This window comes from Arachis duranensis, chromosome 4, assembly GCF_000817695.3.
Source record: "Arachis duranensis cultivar V14167 chromosome 4, aradu.V14167.gnm2.J7QH, whole genome shotgun sequence".
NCBI classification, from domain to species: Eukaryota; Viridiplantae; Streptophyta; class Magnoliopsida; order Fabales; family Fabaceae; genus Arachis; species Arachis duranensis.
In genome coordinates, this window is record NC_029775.3 from 121735273 (window position 1) to 121747470 (window position 12198).

At 37.8% G+C, this 12198-nt stretch overlaps 3 protein-coding genes across 7 annotated transcripts in view; 1 reads left to right on the forward strand and 2 right to left on the reverse strand.

The window, feature by feature from the left end:
* Positions 1-727: 727 nt before the first annotated feature.
* Positions 728-7926, forward strand: LOC107486862 (clathrin interactor EPSIN 3). 3 transcript variants are annotated; one of them, XM_021141379.2, is made up of 14 exons: positions 728-1086; positions 1980-2057; positions 2140-2191; positions 2377-2456; positions 2536-2614; positions 2894-2977; positions 3117-3262; positions 3559-3888; positions 4170-4211; positions 4298-4390; positions 4463-4671; positions 5174-5355; positions 5635-6934; positions 7059-7926. In XM_021141379.2, the coding sequence occupies exons 2-14, from the start codon at positions 2023-2025 to the stop codon at positions 7532-7534; spliced, it is 3108 nt and encodes a 1035-aa protein (XP_020997038.1). In that variant the 5' UTR covers positions 728-1086; positions 1980-2022; the 3' UTR covers positions 7535-7926. The 3 variants fall into 3 exon arrangements, with proteins under 3 accessions (XP_020997038.1, XP_015962913.1, XP_015962914.1); XM_016107427.3 differs by having other exon boundaries at positions 729-1086; positions 1975-2057; XM_016107428.3 differs by having other exon boundaries at positions 729-1086; positions 1975-2057; positions 5638-6934.
* Positions 7927-8515: 589 nt separating this feature from the next.
* LOC107486861 (uncharacterized) lies at positions 8516-11048 on the reverse strand. Of its 3 annotated transcripts, none has more exons than XM_016107424.3 (8): positions 10858-11048; positions 10155-10777; positions 9951-10073; positions 9719-9860; positions 9430-9527; positions 9218-9254; positions 8951-9101; positions 8516-8791 (listed from the first exon to the last, which is right to left on the reverse strand). In XM_016107424.3, the coding sequence occupies exons 1-7, from the start codon at positions 10889-10891 to the stop codon at positions 8983-8985; spliced, it is 1176 nt and encodes a 391-aa protein (XP_015962910.1). In that variant the 5' UTR covers positions 10892-11048; the 3' UTR covers positions 8516-8791; positions 8951-8982. The 3 variants fall into 3 exon arrangements, with proteins under 3 accessions (XP_015962910.1, XP_015962911.1, XP_052116963.1); XM_016107425.3 differs by having other exon boundaries at positions 10155-10774; positions 10858-11047; XM_052261003.1 differs by having other exon boundaries at positions 9737-9860; positions 10858-11047.
* An 896-nt stretch (positions 11049-11944) lies between these two features.
* LOC107486860 (uncharacterized) overlaps positions 11945-12198 on the reverse strand; it is a gene marked incomplete in the record, with an annotated part of 3013 nt that continues 2759 nt past the window's right edge. Inside the window, 1 exon segment of the mRNA XM_016107423.3 lies at positions 11945-12198.

Genomic DNA, 12198 nt, shown 5'->3' on the forward strand with positions numbered 1-12198 from the left:
AATATTTAATAATTATTTATTTTTATATTTTTAAAATTAAATATTAATTTTTAACCCTTTTTAATAAGTTAGATAAATATTTTTAGATAGCATAGTAATAACCATTATATATATATATACCAACTTACATACCAGCGCAGATAGTGGGGTTCTTTTTCTAAACTACTGGACTCGAGTCTAGAATAGACCCAACCTAACATCATTCACATTTTATATGCGATAAAATAGATGGATATAACTGTGATACACTCATAAATGTTTTTTCTATTGATATGGACTATGTGTGTTGCTAATAATTAACCGATGATGTATGCATGCTATGTATTATGTTCCTATCCATGTTAGATATCAGCTACTGTGCCAAGTCTTCTTTCTTGCCTTCAAAAGATGTCAAAATTATAGTCTAAATGCATTACACAAAACTATTTGTCATGTTTGACCTTTTAAAGACGTGTACGTAGGAGGGTCAAAGTTGCCATATTACTATACTATCCTAGCACATTTTAATTTTATTTTAAAACAATGAAAGTAAAGTAGTTTACTTTCTTTTGACAACTACAAAATAATGATACTTGCAAATATTAAAAAAATAAAAAAATAATATTCCTAGCACATTTTAATTTTATACAAAAGTGGTGTATAATTCTTTAATTAAGTAATTAGTTTAAAAATAAAAGATACAGAACCCAAAAGTATTGTTCCTTGATTCTCTGCGTGGAAGTTGCGCTGTCTTGCTGTTCATTAATTTTTCTTACATTTCAGATATTAACTCCCAAATTGGAGAGAGAAAGAGAGAGAGGGGCAGCACAGCAGAGCAGACAACGGGGCCATTTTTGTGTTTCATACTTTCATTCACCTCCATGGAGCAAAACCTAATATCAATTTAATTAATTACAATTGTTTTTGAGACACATATTATTATTATTATTACTATTATTATTATCGTTCAAAGCATAACTCAGAAGAGAGCTATTGCAAAATTGCAATCTCTCTCTCCTCTCTGTTTAGAGACGTTGTTGGCATTCACACCAACCTTGAGTTTTTTCCCGTTTCTGCCGACGAATTTGTCCCATCGGATTGGATCAGGTTCCTTCTCATTTCCTTCTTCCCAGATCTGTCTTCTTTTCTATCTCAGTGCGTTGGATCTACAGCTTCTCTTTAATGCACTCTTGTTTGTTGCACTCAAACTTTATTTATTTTTTGTTATCAACCATTCACATTCATTTCCGGGTCTGATTCCTGTTGCCCTTTCATCTCCGTTTTCATGCTTCATTTTGCCTCGCCCTCGATTTTTTTTATTTTATTTTTTACTTTGTATGATTTTGGTGCCAATCTTAATTGAAAATTGATTCTATTATTTGTTGCAAAATATTAGCCTTCAATTGTACATTCTAGCTGCGCAGTCCTGGTTAGTTTGTTTATTTGTTCTTTTCAATTGAATTTTCATTGGAAAAATATGTAATTTCAATGGTAGACGCATACTTGATGTCATTCAATATGTTCTTGTTACCTTTTGATTATTTTAAATCTAATAAATACAATAATCTACGCGGTTTGGTATAGAACAACCGAACAACTTTTATATATTTTTGGAAATCGCATTGATCTATGAAAATACATGTAGGTACTAAATTCCTTTTGAATTTTGATCTTACTGTCTAACCCTTAGCATGTCGGTACAAACCAGAGGCCTAAATTTTTCACCTCTTACATATTTCATGCCCATTCTATCATTCTATCCCTTGGAGACAGTGATATTTGCTTATGATTGACGACATTCTAATTTGATTAGTGAACGAAAACTTGACTCTTAACTATTTGCCATGCATTTTCTCAATATTACTGCAAGCCACTGCATACATACAACTACAAGAGAATAATGCGTGAAAACATCTATGTTGTTGAGAATCTCTAAGATTTTCTTGAACTAGTGCATGAAAAATAATTGAAGTGGGCGTTATTTGTGCATGGCAGTTCAGTCCTTTGGTACTGGCTCACAGCTTGTACTGAACACCAGCTACAATGAAGAAGGCTATTGGTCAAACTGTTAGGGACCTGTAAGTATTACTAATCATTATTTATTTATGCATGGTTTAAAGTGAGGTATATATGTATGGTTACATCTTTGTTGTATTGCAGAAAAAGGGGTGTTAATAAGAAAGTTCTGAAAGTTCCTGGGATTGAACAGAAGGTAATTATTTTCCCCTTCTTTTATAGCATCACCGTGGGACTCTGTATATACAAATTGTAGAAAGATAATTGATGTTTATTTTCTTCTGGTATTTGCTCTTGATAGAGATGTAGTGAATCCTAAGATTTATGTTTCCTATTTTGCAAAATCTGAATAAAATAAATTGTTTTCTTCACTTGTTCCAGGTACTTGATGCTACCAGCAATGAGCCCTGGGGACCTCATGGATCACTTCTTTCAGATATTGCTCAGGCAACCAGAAATCCGTAAGCTTTCATTCTTAATTTTATGCTTGATAACTTGCATTTCACTCTGAAAAATCTTAACTTTTTAGTGCAACTGCAGTCATGAATACCAGATGATCATGTCAGTAATCTGGAAGCGAGTTAATGACACGGGAAAGAATTGGCGCCATGTCTACAAGGTTTTCATCAAATTGTTCCCGGATGCTGTTAATCCTGTTCATTTTTTGTTGTTATAACTGCATGTGTTTTTCTTTATCAATGCTTCAATGTGCCCCATAACTACGTACACCTTTATGAAAATTTATTAGTCCTTGTTTGCATCCCTTGAAGTAATGACATGTTCTTGCATATTAATTAATCTGCCCTGTTTCTCTTTTGAATGTACTCCTGATCCTTCTCTTCTAGATAATAGCCTTTTCTTATATTTTCATATTAACCGCTCTCGTGTTCAATAACAGGCTTTGACAGTACTAGAGTACTTGGTGGCTCATGGGTCAGAGCGAGTCATAGATGATATCAGAGAACATGCTTATCAAATATCAGTAAGTTTAATTTATTCAATCCTACTTAAAATTTGTATACTATTAGTTTAATTGCCATGCAGGTCTCTAGGTTGTTCAATTGGTGTAAAAACTAGATTATAACCTGATAGAATTATAACTGTAATTGTCATACAAACAGACATTGTCCGAATTTCAATATGTTGATTCCAGTGGAAGAGATCAAGGAATCAATGTTAGGAAGAAATCTCAGGGCCTTGTTCTCCTTGTGAATGATAAAGAAAAAATCATAGAGGTTAGGCAGAAGGCTGCTGCTAATAGGGACAAGTAAGTTTCTTCTTTCATCCATCCTACTTATATTTTGTTCTTTATTTTCCAATGGCTGTATCTGTTTAATATATACTCCATTATTTAGCAAGCATCAGGCGTTGTACGAGTAGATATTTTCTTTTTTTATTTCCAAGTTAAAAAATATCTATAATCTGTTTCATTGTCATTTAGGATACTAGATTATAAATATGCAGTCACATTGTAGAATATGAGAATTATGTGTGTAATGATGTATGTGGACTTCTCAGTCCCGAGGAGCTATTAAGTATTAACTATCTTACATGATTCATCAGGTTTCGCAACACCTCAGGCAATGGAATGTATAGACCTGGTTCAGGCAGTGGAGCTTATGGTGATAGGTATGATGATGATCGTTATGGAAACAGAGAGGAAGATAGAAATGGGTATGGATATGGAAGAGAAAGAGAACCAGGTTATAGAGATGATGACCGGTATAGTCGTGACGGGGATCGTTATGGCAGAGAATATGAGGAACGTTATAGTAGGGACGGTTACAGGGATGATGACTATAGAGGAAGAAGTCAAAGTGTTGATTACGCATATGATACAAGAAGCAGAAGCTCTGACAGAGACCGTGATGATGATGGCCAATACTCATCTCGGTAGGAAATCCTCTGATATCATTCCTCTACTTATTCTTTTGTACCTTTTGGTTTGAAAATGTTAATGGATTTGGTGGTCATTGCTAACAAGGTGAAAAGTCTGCCCATCAATAAAAATAAACATAAATCTTCATATGTATTTATCTTTTAGTTATATTTGCAATCTGAGTTGATAGAAAATAAGGATTGTTATCATTAGTAATGTATTACATGTGATATTATTGCTTGATGGGGAAACTTGCTTTTGTTGCTTCTAACTTGATTATGATATTCTCTATCAGAGGTAGCAGTGCCAAAGCTGAAGACAATTCTTTGGAAGCTAGGTATACCCATCATAGATATGGTCTTTCTTGCATGTATATTGCTGCTAGGCATATTTATATTTATAGTGTGCAATACAAATGGACAGGCTTGAGAAGAAACTTTCTGAGCAAAATATGGGTGTTCCTCCTAGTTATGAAGAAGCTATTGGTGAATCTTACAGCCCTGCACACAGTGAAAGGTATGGATCTTAAATACCATGGACATAACATGTGATAACATGATATGGTTACTAATATTACATTGCTTGTAGGGATGTAGAAGCTTCAGTAGCATCTGCTCCGAGAGACTCATCTCCTCATGTAAATGATAATCCCAGCCAAATCTCTGCTCCTACTGCATCTTCTACTTCTACAAGCAATAATCCAACAGAAGCAACTGCTGTTGCCAGTACAGCTGCATCTGGAAAGCAGGGAACTGAGGCTACTGATGATTTCTTTGACCCCCGTGTTGCCACTACAGGTGTGTGTATTTATCCATCATGACAGGGTGGAATGGTGTCTTTTGATCCATATAGTCTACCCCACTTAGTAGGACAAGGCTTTGTTGTTGCTGCTGCTGCTGCTCTTCATTGTGCTTGTATAAGTTCCTTACTGTTTCTTGTTTGAAGAATTCATAAACATTTTGAGTTAAAATATCTTTTCATATCTACTTGTGGACATATGCAACCAACAAGGAAAAAAATTGACCATCGACTATTGTAGATCATAATTGTGATTTTCTCATTTTATGTGTGTTTTGAGCAGTGCTGTAGACATTTCAATACAACTATAAGATATACCACTCTGGACACCACATTAGTCCATCTAACCTTCTAAAACAACAGCATGATCCTAATTGACATTGTTGAATTCTCATGCACAGTCATTAATGGTCCTGAGAAGCTGTTTTTAATGTAATGCTGCTTTATTCAAGTAACATTTAGCTGGCTTTGTATTCATGGTATGCTTATTTTTCTTCACAGGTAGCCCAGTAACTTCTAATAATGTTGAAATGGACTTTCTGGGCTCCCTGCCATATCCGTTCTCATCAAATGCACTGCCTCTTGGGCCAGCTGTGGCAGAAATTGCCACCCATGAGGGCAATGCAAACACTGGTTCGACAGCTTCCTTGGCAGCGCCGTCACCTGGGTCTAATTTCGATCAGGTAGGTGTGTGATTGTGCTGGTATAAGAAACTATTGAATTCTCTTAGAAACATGATTGTGACGTGTAGGCAGGGGAGCTTTCGTTAAAGAAGTCTTGTTTGCGAACCAAATAAGGGAATTGATAGAATTCTAAAAATTAGTTTTTAGCTTCTACAAAGGGCATATCTGTTCAAGCAATTATGTTTGAATAATATTTTAGTTACTTATTCATCTCATTATTGTAAGAAAGTGTCCCTCTCCTAATTTGTGTGTGCGCGTGTTTTTGCTTTCTCCTTTCAGCAGTCTTTTGAAGATCCATTTGGTGATACGCCATTCAAGGCTGTTCCTAACAATGATGCTGCTCCATCTCAACCACAGACGTTCCAGAATCTGGGCCCATCCCAGTCAAGTGGCCTTAATGCAGATTCGGTCACAAACTTTGGATTTGGCAACTCATTTTCTGTTGTACCATACTCTGCAGCTGCTCCGGGTGACACTCATCATATCTCTTCAAACTCTCAGTTTTTGTCCCAAGATTTCTCGTCTCCACAGCAGGAAATTGACATTCTTGCAGACATTCTTCCTCCTGCACCATCACCAGAGATGGCTTCACAGCACAACTTTTCATCTCCTGCTGTTGCTCTATATCCTCCTTCATTTTCATCTTCATCTAGCCAAATGGCATCACCTTTTTCTGAACCAACTGGTCAACTAAGCCAGCAAGGTTTCTCTGCCACAACCAGTCAACCTTCTCAAGGCTTTTCACTTCCTACTGGTCAATTTTCCGAGCAAGCCTTTTCAGCTCCTGCAGTTGCCCAACCATCACCTTCCTTTCCAGCTTCATCTAACCAAATGCCATTACCTTTTTCTGAACCAACTGGCCAACTTGGCCAGCTTGGTTTCTCTGCTGCGACCAGTCAGCCTTCACAAGCTGTTTCAGTCCCCACTGATCAATTTCCCCAGCAAACCTTATCAGCTCCCACCAGTCAATATGCACAACCCTTTTTATCTCATGCCAGGCAACCTGATTTGCATGCATTTTCATCATCAACTGGCCACTCTATGCTGCCACCTTTTACTTCTCAAGGTGGTCAACCTGCACAATCAAGTGGTCATATGTATAGTGCATTCCACCCCCAGGATGGATCTTTTACTTCAGGAGCTCCACATGCATCTGCTCAATCTCAAAATGGGTATAACGGTGCTATGAACAGTGGGAGCTACCTGCCACAAGGATCTACAGCATCTATTCCTTCACACGTAGCTCCCCAAGCTCCAACAGGACATTTATCACAGAACACGAACTTCATCAATTATGGTGGATCTAGTCCCCACACTACTTCCCATATGGTGTCTCACTCATCAACGCCACAAGCAGCACAGTTTAATGGCCAGAGCTTCATGGGACAACAGGGGAGTGCTGCACACCTTAGCTCACCACTTCCCCATCAGTCACTTGCTCCTAGTGCTGCACCATATGCTGTTTCAACCAGTTCAAGTTCTATGGTATCTCAACCCGGCAAGGACAAGTTTGAAACAAAATCAACAGTTTGGGCAGATACACTAAGCAGGGGACTGGTTAATTTGAATATATCTGGACGTGAGTGCTTACACCTTCCCAGCTTCTCATGTTTATGACATTTCACTTTATGCACCCTGTTTCAGTTAACATGTTGATCTTTTTATGGATAAACTATTAACTTGTAATCCTTCTTTACATGCAGCTAAAACAAATCCATTAGCAGATATTGGGGTTGATTTTGATTCCATAAATAGGAAGGAGAAGAGAATGGAGAAGCCTACCACTACAGCTGTAACATCAACTGTGACTATGGGTAAAGCGATGGGAGCAGGTTCAGGTATAGGCCGGGTTGGTGCTGGTGCTCTCAGGACTCCTCAAAATCCTATGATGGGTTCTGGAATGGGTATGGGTATGGGCATGGGAATGAACAATGTCCCAGGTGCTGGTATGGGAATGGGAATAGGAATGAACAATGGCCCTGGTGCTGGAATGGGTATGGGAGGCTACGGAGGCATTAATCCATCAATGGGCATGGGCATGGGAATGGGTATGGGGCAAGGAGTCCAAATGCAACCCCCTATTGGAATGCCTCCCGGGTCTAACATGCCGGGTAACTATAATAACCCCATGATGGGTCCGGGTAGTTATGCCCAACAGCCATATGGTGGCTACCGGTGAGATAGAACGAACTTCAATTCTAGAGAGCATGGTGAAGTATAGTCACTTGGTTGTTTTGTTACAAGTTGAGAGATGAGATGTCTAATGCCAATGCTGCTAGTGGTCCACATGGTGACATGAATTTTATAGCGGTGTATCTTCAACTATAGTTGTAATTTGTGTAAAGTGACCCACTGTGATGTATGCTTATTCCTGTTATAATATTACCATTCTTTTTTCTTAGAGAGGGTCATCTTCCTTTAGGTGCTCTGAGCATCAACCAGTATTCTCTGTGTACCAATGACTGGATAGTGCGAGCAACCTTGCTCGGGTTACTGCTCCCTTTGCCTCTTCCTCAATTTTTTGAACAACAAGAGATTGTTTATTAATATATTCTTTTTCCCCCAATTGTATACTATTTTCTACGCCGTTACCTTGCATTTCAAGAATGCAATTCAATGGTTTACGCCTAGGTTAATATTTGATATAATGGAACAGTATCTTTTAAATATATTACGTCTATATCATGTTGCTTTAGCCTTTAGGTGTATTTAAAATTTTAAATGGTGTAAATGCATTCCCTTCGATGTTGGACACTGGACGAATCCTATGCCATGCTTTTTGTTTTTGCCATCAGAATTCCGTGTGCTACCCTTACTCTCACGATATCTAACTTAAAAAAGGTGATTTCAGATCCAAATTTGTGAACATTTTCAAATTCAGCAGTACACAGCAGCAGTCCGTGGGATGTAGGTTAAAAATCATTTTAACATATACTTTAAGAACCAGCAAATAAAGATGCCTCTGCTTACTTTTGTTTTTGCATATAATTCTCGACTAAGTATTTTCCCCTTGCTTGCGGGTTCATAGTTTATGCTAATATTGGTTTCCCATTTGAACTATCATGATAAGTAATAACAAATGATTGCCAATTATATACTATATAGATGACTCTGGCAGTGATAGTGAATTTTGTTCCACAGGAGCATCACAAGGTAAAAGTGGTGGAGTAAGTTGATGGTGGAAATCACCATAGTTGCTCGGAAAACTACTAATCCATGACATGGTCTCTCAACATTTCACAACCATAATTAATACACAGGGTATTGCTTTCGCGTTTATGAGACTACCCAGATGATAGAAACAAGGTATTTTCAACATGCCCTTAAAAGTAAAGTAATACATCTTTACACAATTTGTCAATAACCACAGTACTACATGCCCCGGATTCATGGTATCTCTCAATCCTCAGCTCCAGCTAATTTGTCATGGGATTTCCTGTGACAGCATTATAACTTATAAGCAATAAGTTGTCTCACCAAAATGTTCCTCACACATTACTTTCGTGCATGAGTGTGTGTTGAACTGTGGATCCAATAAAGTCAAATGAGAGAATATTTCATCAAATAAATGCAAAGAAGTGCAGAACAAAATTACCGTTGGAACCAAGAAACTCGAGCACTATGGAATCACTCCAGAAATACCTGGATCCTTTCATCCATGCTGTCATTAAAATCTAACAGCTTTTTCCTCCCATTTCCCTCAACTACATCATCCACCAGTTCTTTGATGTTCACACCAGCCAAAGCTTTTATAACGAAATGATAAAAACAAAAACATAAATTAATACCAAAAAGGTTACCCAAATTTAGAAGGGATGTCTACTTAAAACATTACTGAAGAATTTCTAAATACTTATAGTACCAGGAACTATATTTGTGAGCCCGTCCAAAGATCCAGCCTGTATAGCAAAGTGTATGTATTATTGTGACTTATGAGATAAGGAATCAGTATTCAGCATTAACCACTACTCTTTTCTTTTCTTTTGAAGTTCCCAAGCACTCTTAAGTTAAAAGGATACTTCTTAAAGCCAAATAAATGTATTGCACCTGAGAGAGGAGAGAATGACTACTTACAGGAATCCTGAGATCAAGTTTCTCAAGCCCATCTTTGTCAGCTACTTTAACTCTCAGCGTCTGAGGTCGCACCCCAGAAGAAGGGTCCCTTGAAATATCTATAATGAATAATGATATATATTAAATTAAAAACAAAAAAAGAAAACAAAAAAGTAAGCAGATATGGAACTTCCACAAGAATGGAGTAGATTCCATTAGTCTAAAAAGCCTACAGCCATCACACTATAATTCTTATCCCTTTTTATAAGAGTATAGGTTGTTATTTAGTGTCAAGAGTTGTTTCTTCAACCTCCCTCTGAAGAAGCACCTGTGGCATAACGCTTCTCTTCTTCATAATAGGTGTTGAACCCTACGATATCCTTGATTTCTTCAAAAGACGGCATGCTTTCAGGAGGAGGAATGCGGCCTCCTTTAAGGGCAGCGAGTGCATCCTACAAATTCAACCATGGCATATCTCATCTCAATCCTGAAAACTATTCAACTGAATAATGATCGGTGAATGCGTCGGTAAATGATATGACCTGCATTGCGCGAATAGAGACACCAATCAAGGAAAGAGGATAAACAACAATTTTATAACCAATGTCTTCAAGTTGCTGAGGAGTGAGTATTGGTGTCTTGCCTCCACCTTCAAGCATATTGGCCTGCACTCATGACATTTGATCTCAAAAATTGATGTAAATACGGGTGGAGGAGAGCAGAGTTAGAAGAGTTAAAGAGCATACCATTTTTGGAATGTGAGGAGAAACCTGACAAAAAGCTCGCATCTCTTCAACAGAAGCAAGTGCATCAATGAAGAGAACATCGGCTCCAGCATCTGCAAAAGCCTTAGTCCTGAGGAGGGCTTCGTCGAGGGAGACAGCCTGGCGAGCATCAGTGCGAGCAACGATAACAATATCAGAGCCGATCTCAGCTCTGGCGTCGACGGCGGCTTTAATCTTGATGACAGCCTCTTGCAGGGAAACCACCTTCCTTCCCCGTGTGTGGCCGCATGCTTTGGGAGAGACCTGATCCTCAAGAAGGATTCCGGCAAAACCAGCTCGGATGAAGCCCTTGACGGTTCTCTTGAGGTTGATGGGATTGCCATAGCCGTTGTCAGCGTCGCCAATGATAGGGATGGAGACAGCTTCAGTTAGGAGGCGGCCTTGATCCAACATTTCACCGTAAGAGATCAGGCCAGTGTCTGGCAACCCCAACCGCGCAGCCGATATCGAGAACCCGCTCGTGAAGCAATACGAGAACCCTGCGGCTTCTATCAGCTTCGCACTCAGACCATCGAAACATGCTGGCCCTAGGTGCACCCCCGGGCTCTCCAGGATTCTCCGGAGCACCTTCGCCGCCGGCTCTACTAACGATTTCGATTTCGATTGCTCAGCACTCAAAAAGTTAAAGCCATAAACAGAAACAGAAACAGAACAAGAAGCTCACCGTGGCTGCCGCTGCTGACCGCTAAACCCGCCATGGCTGCTCTGTGTTGGTAACTGTAAGAATGGTTGCTCACTGCACACTGCTCACTGCAACTGCAATCGCTCTATCTAGTTCGATAATCCTAATCCCAATAAATTCATGGGATCAGAGAATCTTCACCTTCCATAAAATACATATTTACTGACATTGTACTGGTCAAAAAATTATTCTATAATTAATTACTTTCTTTCTTATGCTTCCATATGAATTTTGAGCATGAATTACAGATAACTCATAAACTTAGTTAAAGATCTTCTAAACTGAAAAAATAAATAAAATAATAAAATAAAAAATTAATCACTCTTTAATGTTAAAATATATTTTTTTAAGTAAATTCAAAAAATATATAAATTATAACTTCTAATTTTTTTTAGTATTTTTTTATTATTAAACATTTGTTGAATACACAAAAAAAAAACAACTTAATAGCAACCAAATAAACACTTACTAATTCATTTGTACTGAACATTTAATTTTGCTGTAATTAAATTTTTTTAATATGGTTAATTTACTCACATTAAGTACTTAAAAATAAGGTGACTCAGGTGTAGTCGACTTCACGTGAAGTTGATACTTGAGAGTCGTTAGACTTTCTCTCAGATATCAACTTCACCTGAATTTTAACCTAAAAATAATTTATATTTTGTGATTTTATGATATTATTCCTCGTTATCGTAATGAAATTTATCCCTGCTAAGTTGCATGGCGAAGTAGGATCATGATCATCGGGTAGTTTTAGTTAGACACCCAAAATAGCGGTGCTACTAGTGGTGTACATCTAGACATGAATTTGCTGGATGTATCTTAAACTATAGTTTGTGTAAAGTGAATAACTGTGATGTTTGTTGATTCGTGTTATACATTACATAATAGGGATGCTATGACTATGTGTAGGCATTCTTCTGCATTTGCTCTGACACGACTGACCTAAACTTTGAGAAAATAATTGTCGGTAGAATAAAATAGCCTACCCGGTGCAAAAATAAGGACTATCTAATATTTTTCTCAATCAGTGTTGATTGTTGTACGAATTGCCAAAGCAAGCATATTTATGATTGAACAAATGTTCTCGGATATAACGAAATATAAATAAAGTTTTGATTGATTTCCACTTTATGGCTACACATTTGGATAATAGACATAGACCCATGCATGCAGTGGTACCTCCTTGCTTTAGTTTTCCTTCCTCTAATCTCCGTTATCCTGTAACCAGCATCATCGACCATATACCGATCAGGAACTATATCACAGCTTTCAAAACAAACTCTCCGACACCAAATATCAGAAGCAATGAAGTAGTGA

Coding starts and splice junctions, on each gene's coding strand:
- LOC107486861 (XM_016107424.3), bottom strand. CDS start 10,891: ATGGCGGGTTTAGCGGTCAGCAGCGGCAGCCACG. Junction 9,861..9,950: donor TCTCTATTCGCGCAATGCAG/GTCATATCATTT, acceptor TTGAATTTGTAG/GATGCACTCGCTGCCCTTAA. Junction 9,528..9,718: donor AGGTGCTTCTTCAGAGGGAG/GTTGAAGAAACA, acceptor TATTCATTATAG/ATATTTCAAGGGACCCTTCT.
- LOC107486862 (XM_021141379.2), top strand. CDS start 2,023: ATGAAGAAGGCTATTGGTCAAACTGTTAGGGACCT. Junction 3,889..4,169: donor GATGGCCAATACTCATCTCG/GTAGGAAATCCT, acceptor ATTCTCTATCAG/AGGTAGCAGTGCCAAAGCTG. Junction 6,935..7,058: donor TAATTTGAATATATCTGGAC/GTGAGTGCTTAC, acceptor CTTTACATGCAG/CTAAAACAAATCCATTAGCA.